Below are 21966 nucleotides of genomic sequence, written 5' to 3' on the forward strand. Positions count from 1 at the left end.
AACTGGCGCCAGCCATGTCAGCCTCAGGAGTGGCGGTGCTGCTGTCTTGGCTGAGCTGTTGCGGCTCGGCTCTGTGGAGGTAAAGAGACGCCAGTCGCGGGCGAGGGGGGCGCCCCTTGGGCCGGGCAGGCGGGGACCCACCCCGGCGCCTCAGCGTCCCGGGGCCAGGCGCTCTTGTAGACCACAGCCTGGTCTCCCAGTTCCCCCAACACCAGCCCCGGCTCACCCCGCCCCTTCCGAGAGTTTTCAGTGAATGAGGGCGGGAAATGAGGGCACACTGTTAGGACTTGGCTGCCTCCTCAAGTTCCCGCCGTAGGGTCGCGGTACCTTCACGTCGCCATCCCCTGGACCCCACTGCACCCTTTTGCCTGAGGGAAGAGAAGCACAGGAGAACCGAAAAGTCTCCACCAGAAATAGCGGAGGCGGGGCGGGGGGGGGGGGGGGGGAGGGGAGGCCAGCTTCACTAGGGTAACAGGGTAGTTGATGGTTTATATTAGGTAGTTGTGGTTGAATGATTTGTGAGAGAGTGCTTTACAAAATATACACTCTACAAACGTAAGGGTGTGTAATTCCCGCATAAAGTGGGTTGATTTGGGGAAGGAAAACTTTAAAGTTCTGAGAGATCCTCTATGCAAGTTTGCTTTTTGGTCAACATTAGGTGACTGCTGGATTGGAAAGTGTATCAAAATATTTTAGATTTTCAACACAGGTTAAAATACAGATGATTAACTAGAAAAATCAGATTTTGCGAATATTCTGTTTAATGGAGGCTTTGCTATAACAATTATTATTACCTTCTAACATTAAGATGTAAGGATACCCACAATAAATCAAACTATTATAGAGGTTTCAGAAGGAAGGGATCCATGGCATCTCAATGGACAGATGGAGAGTTCAAATAGAGTGAGAGTAGCCATTGGAAAGGATTATTGAAGTACTGAGAAAAAGTAAAACCGTAGCATTCTGACAGAACTTTGTAAACCTTCATTTTCTTCTTTATAAAATGACGATGATTAAACCCATCTCATGGGGTTGTTGTGAGGCTTGAATACAATGATATATTTCAAGCTCTCAACACATGCCTGTGTCAATAAAGTATGGTACCTGATATTATTCAGCTTCACCTGTGAAACTTAGGGAGTTTATAACGTTTGTTATGTTGTACACCAGAGGTCATCAACTTTAGTGTAAAGGACCAGATATTAAATATTTTAGGCTTTTCGGTCAATGCAGTCTATGTTTTAGCCACTCAACATTGTTATTGTAGGGGACAGCATACACCAACAATAGTAAACAAAGGGCGTGGCTGTGTGCAAATACAAATCCGTTTACAAAAACCGATGGGATTTGGCCCAAAGAACGTAGTTTGCCAACTCCTGGTGTACATTCATAATTAAGGAAATGCTAAATTTCAATTAGAGGTTAGGGAAGACAAAAATGGTATTTTTTTGTCATGGTAGTCACAGATTCCCTGAATTTTAGTTCTTAATAAGGTGTGCTTTTAAAGGACAAGATTTCTTAAACTTAATATAATGAATTTGTGTTTTATTGTTAGCCTTTGGGGGGTGGGGGAGTTGAGAATTCCAGGGTAGATGTTTTATTTAAGAAATATTTCCCTGCCCCGAGGTCTTAGAGGTATTTACCTAAATTTTCTAACAATGTTACTGAACTTGAGTCTGCTTGCTGATGCGCAGTAAATCCAATCTACTGACACTGGGTTGTGGTGAAGGAAAGTTCAGCATTTATTGCAGGTGCAAGGAGGCAATAAATGCTCAAAAGACGTGAACTCACCAATGGACTTAAGGGAAGAGTTTTTTAAGACAGTTTGAGGGCTTCCCTGGTGGGGCAGTGGTTGAGAGTCCGCCTGCCGATGCAGGGGGACATGGGTTCGTGCCCCGGTGCAGAGCGGCTAGGCCCGTGAGCCATGGCCGCTGAGCCTACGCGTCCGGAGCCTGTGCTCCACAACGGGAGAGGCCACAACAGTGAGAGGCCGCGTACCGCAAAAAAAAAAAAAAATGTGTGGTGAGTTTCATTTGTAGAATTTTCTAATAAAATCATCTTTGCATACATAGGATAAGTGCAACTTGGTCATGGTTTATTATCTCTTTATACTTTATTGTATTCAATTTGCAAATATTTTCTTTAGGATTTTTATGTCTGTATTTTTCTTTTTCATGATGTCTTAGGTTGGTTTTGATATCAGCATTACACTAGCTTTACAAAATGAGTTGGAGAGTGTTATCTCTTTTTCAGTTCTTTGGAAGAATTTGTATAGGATTAGGATAACTTGTTCCTTGAACGTTGTGATTGGACTCATATGTTAAACCCCTGAACATAAGTGTTTTAGTGTAGATTTTAAAGTACCACTTCAAATCATTTAATGTCTTGTCAGAAGCTTGTCTGTTTTACTTATCTTTGTGTCTTTGTTTTCTATTTTATTGATTTCTGTTTTCATTTTTCTCTCTTTTATTTTCATTAGGCTTATTCTGATATTTTTTCTCAAATATCTTAAGCCAGACATTTAGCTCACAGTTTTTGGTCTTTATTCTTTTCTAATATGGCATTTAAAGGTATTAATACCCCATATAGTACTCCTTTGCTGTATCCCATAAGAAATGATATATAATCATTTCATTATCATTCACTTCTAGACATTTTTAACTATAATCACTATTTCTTCTATAACCCTCGAATTATTTAGAAGTTTGTTTTTATTCCAAATATGTAAATATTTGATTATGTTTTTGTTAATAACTTCTCCATTAATTGTACTATAATCAGAGAGCAGGGTCCACATGATACCTATTCTTTGAAATTTGTTGAGACTTGCTTTATGTCCTACTAGATGATCAGTTTTTATAAATGTTCCATATGCACTTGAAAAGAATATGTTTTCTCATGCTCTGCTATTCTATTGGGTCACATTTATAATGGATTGATCTTCTTTGTCCCTGAAAACACTTTTTGTCTCAAAGTCTTTTTTTCTGTTAGATTAATATATCCAGTGGGGGTTGGACTTTCTGTGGGAATCCTGTGCTTCCTGCAATGTATGGTTTTCCCACATGAATGATTTAGCATATGCTTCTGTCAGATGCCCAAGAGTATGACCTATTGAGGACCAATTCCAGGACAGACAAACCCCTTAGGATGAATAAGGGGTTTGAGAGAAAATATATTTTTTAGGCTGGATAGAGAGAGAAAAAGTGAAGTCAGGAATGACTTATCTCTTAGGAGATGAAGGAAGGGGTAAAAGTCAAGAATTCTCTTTGATTTGGAAGAACTGGTAGAGTGGGAATACACTAGAGAGAGTAGGAGAGGTACATTCTTAGAGTCCCAGAGTGAGATGACACTGTCCTTTTCATTAAAAAATTGTCCTAGCACATGGGCCATCTGCACACCCACACCTTTGATCATTCCAGATCCATTTCCAACAATAACACAGTAAATATTTGACATAATTAAGGAAGCAGGAACGAGAAGGTGTTATTATAGTTGTCTGTGATGAAGTTAATAAATTAAATATGACTCCTTTAGCTACTGTTCCCTCCATATCCTGTACCCAGCCTTAGTAGGAGTTGGAAGCTGATAAAGGAGAAGGTGGGGAAAAGGGCTTGTCAGAGAAGGTAGTTTTATCATTTAGCTACCAGGTTTCATTCACAAATTGCCCAGGTTAACTTTGTAAATTAAAATACAAAAATTTTCACTTGTATTTTTCTCTTTCCTGAGGTTTCTGTCTTTCTTACTATAGTGAAAGAGGTCTTAGATTCATAAGTGGGAGGTGGTTCATACTTACTTGAAAAGAGACTTTGATGAAAATATATTCCATTTTAATTTATAGGGATATATAAAAATACATTAAAATGTTTTATATTTTATCTGAAATCTGCATATAGATAAAATGTTTCATTATAAATAACAAAATATATTTCATTATGGGACTGACATCTATTAAAAGAGTTACATAGTGATATCCCAGCAATTCCACATACAAATACACACAGAAATTGCCTCTGATTTAAGATTTTAAGGATGGAGCAATTCCAATGGCAATTAAGTGTGTAATGTAGACATGGAATAGATTACTGAAGCAAAGGGAAGGTAAAGGGAATTTCAAGATGATGCTTTATGATAGCCACTGGCCTTATCTGGCTTTTGAGTACTCGAAATGTGGCTAGTCAAAATTGAGATGTTTCGTAAGTGTAGTATATACACCAGATTTCAAAGACTTAGTACCAAAAAAAAAGAATACTTTTGAATAAAATATATTATTAGAAGCAATATCACTTGTTTTTTCTCACTTTTTTAATGTGACTACTAGAAAACTTTCAATTCCATAGACATTATATTTTTATTGGAGAGTAGATAAATCATATACACAGAAATTAAAGTACTCTGAATTATAGCGAGAAATGATAATGAACAAAGGACTCATAGAAATTTGCTCTTTACTTCAATGCTTCAAATAAGAAATACGGTTTTTTTGATTTTTCAATCTTTATCCATTTTATTTTAACTCAGTTTACAGGTGAAGGAGTTAGAGCCAATATTCTTCAACAGTTTTTATTCTAAAACAAAAACAAGATGTAAAAGTATTTACTTCTTGCTATAGTGTCTTCAGATACTGAGCAACCTTGAGCGCACCTTGAGTTATGGGTAGATGTTGCTGATATTCCCAGTTTTAGCCCTGACTATACTTTCTAAGAAGGTGCTTGGGCAGAAATGTAAAGTTCATGGCAGCGCAGGCATGCTCTGACCAAGTATAGAATCCCTTTTATTTGGGGGAGAAATTAGTTTTAGTATTCATATTTGACATTTTCCTCTGCAGGTATTCCAGTAACAGCCCAAACTACCACATTTTTAGTACCAGAAGTACTGTAAGTATTTAATTTTTTAAACTATAATTATTAATTTTTTGACTTCACAGCAGAAAGCAAAGTTAATCATACTCAGTCATACAGCACAGTGTCATTCTTTTATTTTTATTTTATTTCCTCATCCTATATATCTTCCTAATATAAATTCCCCCTTCAATAAATGTTTTTAAATATGTATTTAGCAAAAATAGGTAGTGTTGTTTTTGAGTGTTTTTGTGATTCAACATTCACAAAATGGTGTTATGATACAGACAGGATGACCATGCAGTATATTGTTAAACTATTGAGAATTAAAGATAGTGCTATTAACAGTTATGCTGGGACAATAGGTATAAATCGGAGCTGTCTAGACAAACCAGGATGTATGGTCACCCAAGCTATAGACTTCCTTCTTTACATTACTTTTTAAATTCAACACTGTCTAGTACACTTAATGACGCCTGATTACTAGTGTGTGTGTATATTATTTATCTATTCCTCCCCCTAACGATGGATGAATGGCTTCCTACCACCACAGAAAACATTGTGATGAATGCCCTTCTACATGGCCTTTTATGAATCTGTGCAATAATTTTTCAGCTATGGTTCGTAGGACATAGGGAAGCAGACACCTAACTTAACTAAATTCTGCAAGATTTTTTCCAAAATGGCAATCACAATTTATATTCTTACACCGTGAACATCTTCACCAGAATTTGGTATTCTTGAATTTCCCTTTTTTTTTTTTTACCAATCTCATTACTACATAGTAATAGTTTACTGCTGTTGTTATTTTCAATTCTCTGATGACTAGTGATTTTGTGCATCGTTTGCCATATTTATGCAGGATTCTTCTGTGAATTGCCTTTTCATTTTTGCCCATTTTCCACTTAATGTTCTACCCTTTTCTCGTTGATTTACAGAGCATTGTCTACATTCCACTCTATGTATTAGTCAAATGTTGATTTTAAATATTTTAGTTATCATTTCCTAGCCTCTCATCTACTCATCTAACCATTGACTTTGTCCATGGATACTTTATTTTTTTTAAAAGATGACTTTTGTTGAGCCATCCCATCCCTTATTTGATGTTACAGTTTATACTTTTTTTGAATTTTATTTAAGAAAAAATTTTGCCTACGCTGCATTGCACAGATTTTTATCCTACATTTTCTTTTATATGATTTATATTTTTACTTTTCAAATAAAGGTCATAAGTAATATCTGGAGTCCACCTTGTGTATAATATAAGGTAGGCATTTACATTACTTTCTCCATAGAATGAACCAGCATGTATTTTAAAATTTATTGTTTCCTTATTATTTTTTCTGGTATCATCTTTGTTTTATATATGGATGTGTTGATTTCTGAACTTTCTTCTTTCCTATTGGTAGATTTGACGGATCCTCTCTGCAACATGTTTCATGTAGTTGGAGTTTCAATTCTGTATATTCCATTGAATTAACATACAACAATATATATATCATTCTACTCTAGATAAACAATCAGTTTTTTCCATTTTTAGTCTACTGTGATTAGGGCTGCTATGAACATTCTTATGCTTATTTTCTGCTTAACATATGTATGTATTTCTGCTGGGTGTATACCTAGGAGTGGAATTGATAAGTCATAAGGCATGTGCATATGTTCAGCTTTAGTAGATGGTGCCAAAAGATTTTACAAAGTAATTTTATCAGTTTACGTTCATATTCTGTTTACAGATATTGTTGTATTTACATTATTCAAAACCAGGCAAAAGGAATCTATGTAAACTGTATTTCCTTTTTTTAATTTTTATTTTATATTGGAGTAGAGTTGATTAACAATGTTGTGTTAGTTTCAGGTGTACAGCAAAGTGTGATTCAGTTATACATATACATATATCTATTCTTTTTCAAATTCTTTTCCCACTTAGGTTATTAAAACTATATTTCCTTTTAAAATGTGCATTTGTCTTAAAATTTATTGCTATCCATTTCTTTATAATCTTTGCATACCACTTAAATTTCTATTTGTAGTTACTGTATTTCTCTAATATTATTTGTTTATGTACTTCATCTTTTTTTCTTGAAGAACTTTATTATATGATTGACCATTTTATTAGTCTTTTTTTAAAATCACCCTTTTTCTTTTCTACTGTTCCTTTATCACTTTTATGTAGGTTACAGAAATGTTTCAGTTTTAATTGATAATTGGTCCCCAAAACAAAAAAGTTATGTAATTGCAGAAATGCAGATTAGGAGCTAGAGTTTGATTATCAGAGCAGAAGTTAGACAAAAGTCAAGAGAGTAGATGATAAAAACAGTGGTATTGTGCTTGCTTGAAAGTAATATTCAGAGAAAGAAAATATTAAGTATGCATAATACTTCAGGGATTAAGTAGTCCATGAATCTTCTTGATGGAAAGCATTTTAAAAAGTCCCTCCCCACCTTTTTGCTTTTCCTGAAATTTCAGCATGAGGATTGGCACACATGAAGGTGCTGTTAGGGAACATACACTGTTGGATACTGTCTTTGCATTCTCCCTCTGCCTCATTACAGTTCATTGGTATTTCTGAGATGGGAGCTTGTACACTCATCTGGAGCCCTGATTTTTGTGACTGCTGCCTAGGAATCACCACAGATTGCCTGCCTCTGGTGGCCAGTGGGGCTTATATGCTTGCAATCCCACAGGACAGTATATATTTGCACACTTTCAAAGCTGCTGCCTGAGGATCTGGATGCTAATCAGCATGAATCTAGGTGCTGACAGATTCTCCCATTTGGGACACTGACAGGTATTGGCACATCCTCAACTACTAGGAGCTATTAAAAATGAAATAGACTGCTTGGACAATCACAAGGAGAGATAACCAAGAGCTAGCGCAGGGTTGAACAATACGCTCATCTCCTACACAAGGCCATGCCTTCAAGACTGGGAGAGATGGTAGTTTCATCTACTGTAGAAATCAACAAAGAGTCAAGGAAAATGAAATAACAGAGGAATATGTTCCAAACAATAAGATAAAACCTCAGGGCAAAAAAAAACCTTAAAGAAATGGAGATAAGTAATTTACCTGATAATGGCTGGGGAGAGGAATAAAGATGGCAGAGTAGAAGGATGTGGAACTCACCTCCTCCCACAAATGCATCAAAAATACATCTACAGTGAAACAGTTCTCACAGAATACCTACTGAACACTAGCAGAAGACCTCAAAAACCTGAAAGGACAAGAAAGATCTCCACGTAACCAGGTGGGATGAAAGGAACAACAAAAGAGGAAGTGGGACAGGACTGGCACCCTTGGGAGGGAGCTGTGAAAAAGGAAAGGTTCCTGCACCCAGGGAAGCCCCCTCCCTGGTGGGGAGATCAACCAGGACAGAAAGGGTGCTTCACATGCTCAGAGGAGAATGCATCAACTGGTTTGTGGCAGGCAGAACAGAGAGAGACCTTCACAGATGGTCGTGCCACCACCCTGCATGCCCCAGCCTGAGACACACATCCACTGTTACGAGTGGGGACTGAGTGCTGAAACTCAGGTTTTAGAGGACTGGTGTTGGCTGTGTGGAGGAGACAGCCTGAAGGGGCTGGAGTGTATTTCAGCCACAACCAGGGTGGTTTGCGGAAGAAACCCGGGCCTGTAGAAACAGAGCTCCATTGTTAAGTGGTGCACAAAGGGAGGAGTGGGGTTGCCATAGCAGCCTCTTTCTCCTTGCACCAGCCTCCACCTCCATGGGCTCCAGGAGTGCATGCTCCATCCACCACCTCAGCAGGCACCTGCCTAGTAGACTCCTACTCTCCTGCCGCTGCCAGGGCAGGCTCGCAAGCTCCAGCTACCACCTTGGTGGGCTCACACCTCAGCAGGCTCTGGCACCAGGTGCCACCTTGGCAGGCTCCGGGAGCAGGCCAATGGGTTGCCCACATGCAGAGGCAGGGCTGAAATCATAGTTGAGCCCCAGGGCTGTGTGACTTAGGAGGTAGGGCTGGAATCTCTCCCCATGGCTGTGTGAGCCGCTGATTTACACCTCCACCATCGGCTTTGTAAATTCAGCACCCGTAGGACATCCGAGCAGACAGTGGGTACTCCCATGGCTGGGACGGGTCTGGCCTTAGCAGCTGTGGGCTTTGTGGGTGCCTGCACATGGGGGCTGACCCAGGTCAGGATCTGGGCTGCCTCCATAGCTTGCACAGCAGGTCCAGGTGTGTGACTAGTCCAGTCCTGGCACCCGACTTCAGTGGATCCGCGCTGGTGGCCTTGTGAAAACAGTGCCTGAGAGACATGAGGGCTGATTGCCGGCATGCGCATGGTTGAGATGGGGCTGACGGCAGTGCCAACAACTGTGTACTTTGTGAGCCTGCACAGTGGGTGAAAGGTGACACAACAGAGCACACTCAGCAGTGAACAGCTCTGGCAGAGGAATATTCAGTGGCTTCTCTCCCAGTGAGAGCACTCCAATCCCACATACCATGCACTGCAGTTCAGAAACACAGCTCAGAAATGGATCTGAGGCTTCTACTCCTAAAACTAAGGAGCAAACCTTGCCCCTGTCAGGGCAGTGACAACCACAGAGCAAAGAGGAGGACCTGCTCAGCATCCAGTGCAGGCTCTGTCCACCACAACACCAGTCATACCTCCTATCAAGGGGATAACAGCCAGCACACACCAAGGAAAGAGGCAGCAGGCATCCGTACTCAAAACAACACTTGCACCAAAAGTGTTAAACCCATACAGTCTACACAAGGGATGCTCCCACATAAAAATAGCCCTCCAAGACCACAGTGGATATTGTTTCTCCTAAATTCATAGAGCAAGAGAAATATAAGTAAAATGAAGAAGCAGAGGAACCACTCCTAATTAAAAGATCAAGGGAATTCCCCTGAAAGAACACACTATGAAACGGCCCTCTTCAGTCTAATAGACACTGAGTTCAAAAAGGAGATAATGAAAATGCTGAAGGAATTAAGAAGGGCTGTTGATAGATATGCTGGTTATTGTAAAAAGAAAACAGAAACTATAAAAAGGAACTAGGAGAAATTAGAGAACTCATTTGCCAGACAAAAGCTGAGCTAAAGGCAATGAATAGCAGAGTGAATAATGCAAGAGAACTAATAAGTGATCTGGAAGATTAAAATAATGGAGATCACACAATCAGAACAGCAGACAGAAAACCAAGTGAAAAAAAAATGAAAGCAATATAAAAGACCTATGGGATAATATAAAGCATGCCAATCTATGCGTAATGGGGATCCCAGAAGGAGAAGAAAGAGAAAGGGGAATTGAAAATGTATTTGAAGAAATTATGGCTGAAAACTCCCCAAACCTAAAGAAGGAAACAGATATCCAGGTACAGGAAGCACAGAGGGTCCTGAACAAGATGAACCCAAACAGACCTACACCAAGACATATTATAATTAAAATGGCAAAAGTTAAAGAGAGGATTCTAAAGCCAGCAAGATAAAACCAAAGAGTTAATTGCAAGGGAACCCCCATAAGGCTATCAGCTGATTTCTCTACAGAAAAGTTGCGGGCCAGAAGGGAGTGGCAAGGCATATTCAAAGTCCTAAAAGGGAAAAATCTGTAACCTAGGATACTCTGCCCAGCAAGATTATCATTTAGAATAGAAGGAGAGATAAAGAATTTCTCAGGCAGAGGAGAGCTTCAAGCTGGTGGAAGAGTAAGACACGGAGATCATCTTCCTCTCCACAAATACATCAGAAATGTATCTACATGTGGAACAATTCCTATAGAACACCCTACTGAACGCTGGCAGACCTCAGACCTCCCAAAAGGCAAGAAACTCCCCACGTACCTGGGTAGGGCAAAAGAAAAAAGAAAAAACAGAGACAAAAGAATAGGGACAGGACCTGCACCACCGGGAGGGAGCTGTGAAGGAGGAAATGTTTGCACACAAGAGGAAGCCCCTTCGCGGGCGGAGACTGCGGGTGGCAGAGGGGAGAAGCTTCGGAGCCGTGGAGGAGAGCGCAGCAACAGGGGTGCGGAGGGTAGAGTGGAGAGATTCTCACACAGAGGATCGGTGCCGACCAGCACTCACCAGCCCGAGAGGCTTGTCTGCTCACTCGCCGGGGCGGGCGGGGGCTGGGAGCTGAGGCTCGGGCTTCAGAGGTCGGATCCCAGGGAGAGGACTGGGGTTGGCAGCGTGAACACACAGCCTGCAGGGGGTTAGTGCACCACAGCTAGCCGGGTGGGAGTTCGGGAAAAGGTCTGGAGCTGCCGAAGAGACAAGAGACTTTTTCTTGCCTCTTTGTTTCCTGGTGTGCCAGGAGAGGGGATTGAAAACGCAACTTAAAGGAGTTCCAGAGACGGGCGTGAGCCGCGGCTATCATCGTGGACCCCAAAGACGGGCATGAGACGCTAAGGCTGCTGCTGCTGCCACCAAGAAGCCTGTGTGCAAACACAGGTCACTACCCACACCTCCCCTCCTGGGAGCCTGTGCAGCCCGCCACTGCCAGGGTCCCGTGGTCCACGGACAACTTCCCCGGGAGAACAAATGGCGCGCCTCAGGCTGTTGTAACGTCATGCCAGCCTCTGCCACTGCAGGCTTGCCCCGCATCCGTACCCCTCCATCCCCCCGGCCTGAGTGAGCCAGAGCCCCTGAATCAACTGCTACTTTAACCCCGTCCTGTCTGAGTGAAGAACAGATGCCCTTGGGCGACCTACACGCAGAGGTGGGGCCAAATCCAAAGCTGAGCCCCGGGAGCTGTGCGAAGGGAAATTTCTCCTAGCAGCCTCAGGAACAGCGGATTAAATCTCCACAATCAACTTGATGTACCCTGCATCTGTGGAGTACCTGAATAGACAACGAATCATCCCAAGTGGAAGAGGTGGACTTTGGGAGCAAAAGATATATATATTTGCCCCCCTTTTTCTCTCTTTCTGAGTGTGTATGTGTATGCATCTGTGTGTGACGTCTGTATAGCTTTGCTTATACCATTTGTCCTAGGGTTCTGTCTATCCGTTTTTTTTTTCTTTTTACTTTAAAAAATTTTTTTCTTGAATAATTTTTTATTTTAATAACTTTATTTTACTTTATTTTATTTCATTTTATCTTCTTCCTTCCTTCCTTCCTTCCTCTTTCTTTCTTTCTTTCTTTCTTTCCTTCTTTCTTTCTTTCTTTCTTTCTTTCTTTCTTTCTTTCTTCTTTCAATTTTTCCCCCTTTTATTCTGAGCCATGTGGATGAAAGGCACTTGGTGCTCCAGCCAGGTCAAGGCTTTGCCTCTGAGGTGGGAGAGCCAACGTCAGGACACTGGTACACAAGAGATCTCCCAGCTCCATGTAATATCAGATGGTGAAAATCTCGCAGAGATCTCCATCTCAACGCCAAGACTCGGCTTCACTCAGCGACCAGCAAGCTACAGTGCTGGACACCTATTCAAAACAACTAGCAGGACAGGAACACAACCCCATCCATTAACAGAGAGGCTGACTAAAATCATAATAAGGCCACAGACACCCCAAAACATGCCACCAGACGTGGACCTGCCCATCAGAAAGACAAGATCCAGCCTCATCCACCAGAACACAGGCACTAGTCCCCTTCACCAGGAAGCCTATACAACTCACTGAACCAACCTTAGCCACTGGGGACAGACATCAAAAACAAAGGGAACTACGAACCTGCAGCCTGTGAAAAGGAGACCCCAAATACAGTAAGTTAAGCAAAATGAGAAGACAGAGAAACACACAGCAGATGAAGGAACAAGGTAAAAACCCACCAGACCTAACAAATGAAGAGGAAATAGGCAGGCTACCTGAAAAAGAATTCAGAATAATGATAGTAAAGATGATCCAAAATCTTGGAAATAGAATGGAGAAAATACAAGAAAGACTTAACAAGGAACTAGAAGAACTAAAGAGCAAGCAAACAATGATGAACACAATAAATGAAATTTAAAATTCTCTAGAAGGGATCAATAGCAGAATAACTGAGGCAGAAGAACGGATGAGTGACCTAGAAGATAAAATAGTGGAAATAACTACTGCAGAGCAGAATAAAGAAAAAAGAATGAAAAGAACTGAAGACAGTCTCAGACACCTCTAGGAAAACATTAAATACACCAACATTCGAATTACTGGTGTCCCAGAAGAAGAAGAGAAAAATAAAGGGACTGAGAAAATATTTGAAGAGATTATAGTTGAAAACTTCCTTTCCTAATATGGGAAAGGAAATAGTTATTCAAGTCCAGGAAGCACAGAGAGTCCCATACAGGATAAATCAAAGGAGAAACATGCCAAGACACATATTAATCAAACTATCAAAAATTAAGTACAAAGAAAAAATATGAAAAGCAGCAAGGGAAAAATAACACACAAGGGAATCCCCATAATGTTAACAGCTGCTCTTTCAGCAGAAACTCTGCAAGCCAGAAAGGAGTGGCAGGACATATTTAAAGTGATGAAGGAGAAAAATTACAACCAAGGTTACTCTACTCAGCAAGGATCTCATTCAGATTTGATGAAGAAATTAAAAACTTTACAGACAAGCAAAAGCTAAGAGAATTCAGCACCACCAAACAAGCTTTACAACAAATGCTAAAGGAAATTCTCTGGCAGGGAACAAAAGAGAAGGAAAAGACCTACAATAACAAACCCAAAACAATTAAGAAAATGGGAATAGGAACATACAAATTGATAATTACCTTAAATGTAAATGGATTAAATGCTCCAGCCAAAAGATGTAGACTGCCTGAATGGATACAAAAACAAGACCCATATATATGCTGTCTACAAGAGACCCACTTCAGACCTAGGGACACATACAGACTGAAAGTGAGGGGATGGAAAAAGATATTCCATGCCAATGGAAATCAAAAGAAAGCTGAAGTAGCAATTCTCATATCAGACAAAATAGACTTTAAATAAAGACTATTACAAGACACAAGGAAGGACACTACATAATGATCAAGGGATCGATCCAAGAAGAAGATATAACAATTGTAAATATTTATGTACCCAACATAGGAGCACCTCAATACATAAGGCAAATACTAACAGCCATAAAAGGAGAAATGGACAGTAACACAATCATAGTAGGAGATTTTAACACCCCACTTTCACCAATGGATAGATCATCCAAAATGAAAATAAATTAGGAAACACAAGCTTTAAATGATACATTAAACAAGATGGACTTAATTAATATTTATAGGACATTCCATCCAAAAACAACAGAATACACATTTTTCTCAAGTGCTCATGGAACATTCTCCAGGATAGATCATATCTTGGGTCACAAATCAAGCCTTGGTAAATTTAAGAAAATTGAAATCATATCAAGTATCTTTTCTGACCACAATGCTATGAGAATAGATATCAATTACAGTAAAAAAAAAAAGTCTGTAAAAAATACAAGCACATGGAGGCTAAACAGTAGACTACTTAATAACCAAGAGATCACTGAAGATATCAAGGAGGAAATCAAAAAATACCTAGAAACAAATGGCAATGAAAACACGACGTCCCAAAACCTATGGGATGCAGCAAAAGAAGTTCTAAGAGGGAAGTTTATAGCAATACAATCCTACCTTAAGAAACAAGAATCATCTCAAATAAACAACCTAACCTTACACCTAAAGCAATTAGAGAAAGAAGAACAAAAAACCCCAAAGTTAGCAGAAGGAAAGAAATCATAAAGATCAGATCAGAAATATAGGAAAAAGAAATGAAGGAAATGACAACAAAGATCAATAAAACTATAAGCTGGTTCTTTGAGAAGCTAAACAAAATTGGTAAACTGTTAACCAGACTCATCAAGAAAAAAAGGGAGAAGACTCAAATCAATAGAATTAGAAATGAAAAAGGAGAAGTAACAACTAACACTGCAGAAATACAAAGGATAATGAGAGATTACTACAACCAACACTATGCCAAAGAAATGGACAACCTGGAAGAAATGGAAGAATTCTTAGAAATGCACAAACTGCCGAAACTGAACCAGGAAGAAATAGAAAATATGAACAGACCAATCACGAGCACTGAAATTGAAACTGTGATTAAAAATCTTCTAACAAACAAAAGACCAGGACCAGATGGCTTCACAGGCAAATTCTATCAAACATTTAGGGAAGAGCTAGCACCTATCCTTCTCAAGCTGTTCCAAAATATAGCAGAGGGAAGAACCCTCCCAAACTCATTCTATGAGGCCACCATCCCCCTGATACCAAAACCAGGTAAAGATGTCACAAAGAAAGGAAACTACAGGCCAATATCATTGATCAACATAGATGCAAAAATCCTCAACAAAATACTAGCAAACAGAATCCAACAGCACATTAAACAGATCATGCACCATGATCAAGTGGAGTTTATCCCAGGAATGCAAGGATTCTTCAATATACGCAAATCAATCAGTGTGATAAACCATATTAACAAATTGAAGGAGAAAAACCATATGATCATCTCAATCGATGCAGAGAAAGATTTCGACAAAATTCAACACCCATTTGTTACAAAAACACTGCAGAAAGTAGGCATAGAGGGAACTTCCCTCAACATAATAAAGACCATATATGACAAACCCACAGCGAACATCATCCTCAATGGGGAAAAACTGAAACCATTCCCACTAAGATCAGGAACAAGACAAGGTTGCCCACTCTCACCACTATTATTCAACATAGTTTTCGAAGTTTTAGTCACAGCAATCAGAGAAGAAAAAAAAAAAAAGGAATCCAAATCGGAAAAGAAGAAGTAAAGCTGTCACTGTTTGCAGATGACATGATACTATACATAGAGAATCCTAAAGATGCTACCAGAAAACTATGAGAGCGAATCAATGAATTTGGTAAAGTAGCAGGATACAAAATTAATGCACAAAAATCGCTAGCATTGCTATACACTAATGATGAAAAATCTGAAAGTGAAATTAAGAAATCACTCCCATTTACCATTGCAACAAAAAGAATAAAATATCTAGGAATAAATCTACCTAAGGAGACAAAAGACCTGTATGCAGAAAACTATGAGACACTGATGAAAGAAATTAAAGATGATACAAATAGATGGAGAGGTTTACCATGTTCTTGGATTGGAAAAATCGACATTGTGATAATGACTGTACTACCCAAAGCAATCTACAGAGTCAATGCAATCCCTATCAAACTATCACTGGCATTTTTCACAGAACTAGAACAAAAAAGTTTCACAATTTTTATGGAAACACAAAAGACCCAGAATAGCCAAAGCAATCTTGAGAAAAAAAAACGGAGCTGGAGGAGTCAGACTCCCTGACTTCAGACTATACTACAAAGCCACAGTAATCCAGACAATATGGTACTGACACAAAAACAGAAATATCAGTCAATGGAACAGGATAGAAAACCCAGAGATAAACCCACGCACATATGGTCACCTTATCTTTGATAAAAGAGGCAAGAATATACAATGGAGAAAAGACAGCCTCTTCAATAAGTTGTGCTGGGAAAACTGGACAGGTACATGTAAAAGAGTGAAATTAGAACACTCCCTAACACCATACACAAAAATAAACTCAAAATGGATTAAAGACCTGAATGTAAAGCCAGACACTATCAAACTCTTAGAGGAAAACATAGGCAGAACACTCTGACATAAATCACAGCAAGATCCTTTTTGACCTACCTCCTAGAGAAATGGAAACAAAAATAAACAAATGGGACCTAATGAAACTTCAAAGCTTTTGCACAGCAAAGGAAACCATAAACAAGACCAAAAGGCAACCCTCAGAATGGGAGAAAATATTTGCAAATGAAGCAACTGACAAAGGATTAATCTCCAAAATTTACAAGCAGCTCATGCAGCTCAATATCAAAAAGACAAATAACCCAATCCAAAAATGGGCAGAAGACCTAAATAAACATTTCTCCAGAGAAGATATACAGAATGCCAACACACATATGAAAGAATGCTCAACATCATTAATCATTACAGAAATGGAAATCGAAACTACAATGAGATATCATCTCACACCAGTTAGAATGGCTATCATCAAAAAATCTACAAACAGTAAATGCTGCAGAGGGTGTGGAGAAAAGGGAACCCTCTTGCACTGTTGGTGGGAATGTAAATTGATACAGCCACTATGGAGAGCAGTATGGAGGTTCCTTAGAAAACTAAAAATAGAACTACCATACGACACAGCAAACCCACTACTGGGCATATACCCTGAGAAAACCATAATTGAAAAAGAGTCATGTAACAAAATGTTCATTGCAGCTCTAGTTACAATAGCCAGGACATGGAAGCAACCCTAGTGTCCATCGACAGATGAATGGATAAAGAAGATGTGGCACATATATACAATGGAATATTACTCGGCCAAAAAAGAAACAAAATTGAGTTATTTGTAGTGAGGTGGATGGACCTAGAGTCTGTCATACAGAGTGAAATAAGTCAGAAAGAGAAAAACAAATACTGTATGCTAATACATATATATGGAATCTAAGGAAAAAAAAAATGTCATGAAGAACCTAGGGGAAAGATGGGAATAAAGACACAGACCTACTAGAGAATGGACTTGAGGATATGGGGAGGAGGAAGGGTAAGCTGTGATGAAGTGAGAGAGTGGCATTGACATATACACACTACCGAACAGACAAAGGGAGAAATTGACAGGAATACAATAAAGTAGGAGATGTTAACACCCCACTCACATCAGTGGACATATCTTTGAGACAGAAAATCAAGGCAACAGAGATCCTAAATGATATAATACAACAGTTAGACCTAATTGATATTTTCAGGACATTACATCCAAAAAAAGCAAAATACACATTCTTTTCAAGTGCACATGGAACATTCTCTAGGATTGACCACATACTAGGGCACAAAGCAAACTTCAACAAATTTAAAAGTATAGAAATTGTTTCAAGCATCTTTTCTGACCACAATGGCATAAAACTAGAAATCAACCTCAGAAAAAGAAATGAGAAAAAAACAATTACATGGAGACTAAACAACCTTCTAGTAAAAGACTAGTGGGTCAACAGTGAAATCAAAGAAGAAATTTAAAAATACATTTAGGCAAATGACAGTGAAAACACCACCATACAAAATCTATGGGATGCAGAAAAAGCAGTTCTCAGAGGGAAGTTCAGAGCAATGCAGGCCTTCTTTAAGAAACAAGAAAAATCTCAAATAACCTAACACACCACCTAAGGGAATTAGAAAAAGAATAACAAACAAAACCTAAAGTCAGCAGAAAGAAGGAGAAAATAAAGATCAGACAGGAAATAAATAAAATAGAGATTTAAAAATATAGAAAAAATCAATAAAAACAAGAGCTGTTCTTTCAAAGGGTAAACAAAATAGAAAAAACTCTGACCAGCCTCCCCATGAAGAGAGAAGACCCAAGGAAACAAAATAAGAAATGAAAGAGGAGAAATCAAAATGGATACCACAGAAAGACAAAAAAGAAATTATTATGAACAATTGTATGCCAACAAGTTTGACAACCTAGAAGAAATGGACAAATTTCTAGAAACATACAACCCACCAAAACTGGATCAAGAAGAAATGGATAACTTGAACAGATCACTAGAAGTGAAATAGAAAAAACTCCCTACAAGCAGCAGTCCAGGACCAGATGGCTTCACAGGCAAATTCTACCAAACATAAAAAGAAGAACTTACACCAATCCTTCTCAAAGTCTTCCAAAAGATCAAAGAGGAAGGAAGACTCCCAAAGACATTCTATGAAGCCATCATCACCCTGATACCATAACCAAAGACTACCAAAAAAGAAAATTACAAGCCAATATCTTTGACGAATATAAATGCAAAAATTTTCAACAAAATATTAGCAAACTGAATCTAACAACACATAAAAAAGATCATACACCATAACCAACTTGGATTCATCCCAGCGTCACAAGTATGGTTCAACATACACAAATCAATCAATGTGACATAACACATCAACAAAAGAAAAGACAAAAACCGCATGATCATCTCAATAGTGCAGAACAAGCATTTGATAAAATTCAACATCCATTCATGATAAAAACCCGTACAAAAGTGAGTATAGAGGGAACATATCTCAATATAATAAAAGCTATTTATAAAAAACCCACAGCCAATATAATACTCAATGGTGAAAAGCTGAAAGCCTTCCCACTAAAATCTGCAACAAGATAAAGATGCCCACTCTTACCATTTCTATTCAATATAGTATTGGAAGTCCTAGTCACAGCAGTTAGACAAGGAAAAGAAATAAAAGCTATTCAAATTGGTAGGGAAGAGGTAAAATTGTCATCATGCAGATATGATACTATATATAGAAACCCCTAAAGACTCCACACAAAAACTACTGGAACTGATAAACAAATTCAGCAAGGTAGCAGGATACAAGATTAACATACAAAAATCAGTTGCATTTCTTTATACTAACAATGAAATATCAGAACGGGAATGTAAACAAGCAATCCCCTTTAAGAGCGCGTGAAAAAAATAAAATACTTAGGAATAAACCTCACCAGAAAGATGAGAGATATATGCTGAGAACTACAAAACATTAGTAAAGCTAATTGACGATGATTCAAAGAAATAGAAAGATATCCCATGCTCTTGGATGGGAAGAATTTATATTGTTGAAATGGCCATACTACCCAAAGCAATGTACAGATTTGATTCAATCCCTATCAAATTACCAGTGACATATGTATAACTGATTCATTTTGTTATAAAGCAGAAACCAACACACCATTGTAAAGCAATTATACTTCAATAAAGATGTGAAAAAAAAGATTACAAATATCCTAAAATTTTTTCTGATTAACTTTATGAGAAATTCTAATTATTTTATTTCATTAATATCAAAGGCACGGTATGTGTGATAATAGTACTTTGAGATTGGCTAACACTTCCTTTGTAAATGTGGTCAATTTTGGTAAATGTTCTATGTGAGCTTGAAAAGAATATATTTTGTATTGGTTAATTTTAGAAACACACACACACAAGCACACAGAGTTGACCCTTGAACAACATAGGTTTGAGCTGAACTGTTCCACTTATACAAAGAATTTTTTTCAATAGTAAATACTAAAGTACTACACAATCCAAGGTTGACTGAACCTGTGGATATGGAACCACTGATACTGAAGAACTTCATATATAAAAGGCTAACTATAAACTATAGGCAGATTTTCCACTATGTGGAGTGTCAGTGCCCCTAACTGTTGAGTTGTTCAAGGGTCAGCTGTAACTACCCTTTCTTCAGGTTTAATCTATGGCTTGAAAAAAGTGTGTTAAAGCCTACCACTACATTTGTGACTTTTAAAATATCTTCTAGTAATTCTATCAAATTTTGCTTTATATACTACAGGGTCGTGTCATAGCTTCTGGTGAACTTTTCTCTTTTATCTTCTTATACACTGTTCATTAATCCTATATCATCAAATCTATGAGATAGCTGGTATTATAATCCCCATTCAAGTAAAACCAATGAAACAATATTTATATATGTATATATACATAAAACTGTATACATATGTATATGTACGTAATTTTATGTAACAATATTAGGAGGTGAAATTGGGCTCCAACTCTGGCTGAAGAGGATGACCAGTGTTGAGACTAAGACTGATAATGTTAGAAATTGTATGAGCATACTTCCAGGAAGAAAGAGTTTATAAATGAAAGAATGTGGAAGCAGGAAAAAAAGTAGAAATAAGGAAATAAGGAAAATGCGACTGAAGAAATTTATGATGATTGTATCACCTTAAGTGCCACCTTCTAGACACTTGATAGATTACTTTTGAAGTAAAATAAAATAAAAATCTTATAGTTGGGGGCAGACTATTGAAATGTCCCATAAAAGTTGTTATTTTTCTTTTACTTGTACAATTTCAAAGGCATTGAGCTTTAGTTATTCTCTCTTTAAATAATGACTCAGAAAATTGAGCCCTACATCTAAACACTGAGATAAAAAATTTTAGAGCAGATTTTTGTTTGAGCTATTTTACCTTCTTTTCCAGATTAAGTTAGAGTATGAAGGAACATTATTTTCTGAGTGGAGTGTGCCGGGAACTTGTTCTATAAAAAATAAAAGGTAAGATTTTTGCTGTGAAATTCAATGTATGAGTAAAAACCATTCATATAGTGTGGACATTCAGATTCAAGGCTGTGATTTAATGTAAATTTCTTTTCATTAATAGATGTGAAAAGAAAGACAAAATCACTTTGAAAATAAGAGAGAAGTAAACTATTGCTATATTTTTTATTTTTCTTATTAGCAAAGAATGGAAGTTTTTAGGCTTAAAAAGTAGTAGGGGAATCTCATAAGCATCTATACTTATTTCTCCTTTCCCATTGTTTTTAACTGCTAGATCACCCAAGACAGAACTACGTTGTTCTTCTCCTGGTATTCAGATTATAAAACCAATTGTTATGGGCCCAGTAAGTTGATTTTAATGATAAATTAGTAAATCTTAAATAATTATCCCTGTTACATTTTATTTTGCCTTATTTTTGATGTTTTAACTTAACCTGTTTTAAATAGTTGAGTTGTAACTATAAGAGGTATTTTAAAATTATTGTCAATATATCATTAATTTTTAGATGTATCTCATAGCAAATTATGTTATGAACTGATACAGTAGTTCCCCACTTATCCATGGTTACACCTTCTTTGCTTTCAAGTTACCCACAGTCAACTGTGGTCCAAAAAATTTAAATGGGAAATTCCAGAAATAAACAATTCACAAGCTTTAAATTGCAGTTGTTCTGAGTTGCATGATGAATTATCATGCCATCCCACTCCATCCTACCTGGGACATGAATCATTCCTTTGTCTGGCATATCCTACCCATTAGTTACTTAGTACCTGTCCCAGTTATCAGATCTATTTTTGTGATAACACAATGCTTGTGTGAAGGTAACCCTTATTTTACTCAATAATAGCCCCCAAAGTGCAAGAACAGTGATTCTGGCAATTCAGATATGCCAAAGAGAAGCAATTAAGTGCTTCCTTTAAGTGAAAAGGTGAACGTTTTTAACTAAATAAGGAAAGAAAAAAGATCATATTGATATAATTATTTAACTTTATTATTATTGTTGTTAATCTCTTACTGTGCTTAATTTACAAATTAAATTTTATCATAGGTATGTATGTACAGTAAAAAACAGTATATATAGGGCTGA

At 38.0% G+C, this 21966-nt stretch overlaps 1 protein-coding gene across 1 annotated transcript in view; it reads left to right on the plus strand.

Moving 5' to 3' along the window:
• The window catches only part of CATSPERE (catsper channel auxiliary subunit epsilon), a 245410-nt gene continuing 223444 nt past the window's right edge, over positions 1-21966 (plus strand). The window contains exons 1-4 of the mRNA XM_060010760.1: positions 1-79; positions 4826-4874; positions 20802-20875; positions 21153-21222. Of these exons, the coding sequence (XP_059866743.1) occupies positions 15-79; positions 4826-4874; positions 20802-20875; positions 21153-21222 (258 nt within the window). The 5' untranslated portion in view covers positions 1-14. The remainder of the gene's footprint in view (positions 80-4825; positions 4875-20801; positions 20876-21152; positions 21223-21966) is intronic.

The sequence above is a fragment of the Delphinus delphis genome, chromosome 1 (assembly GCF_949987515.2).
Source record: "Delphinus delphis chromosome 1, mDelDel1.2, whole genome shotgun sequence".
In the NCBI taxonomy this organism is placed as follows: domain Eukaryota; kingdom Metazoa; phylum Chordata; class Mammalia; order Artiodactyla; family Delphinidae; genus Delphinus; species Delphinus delphis.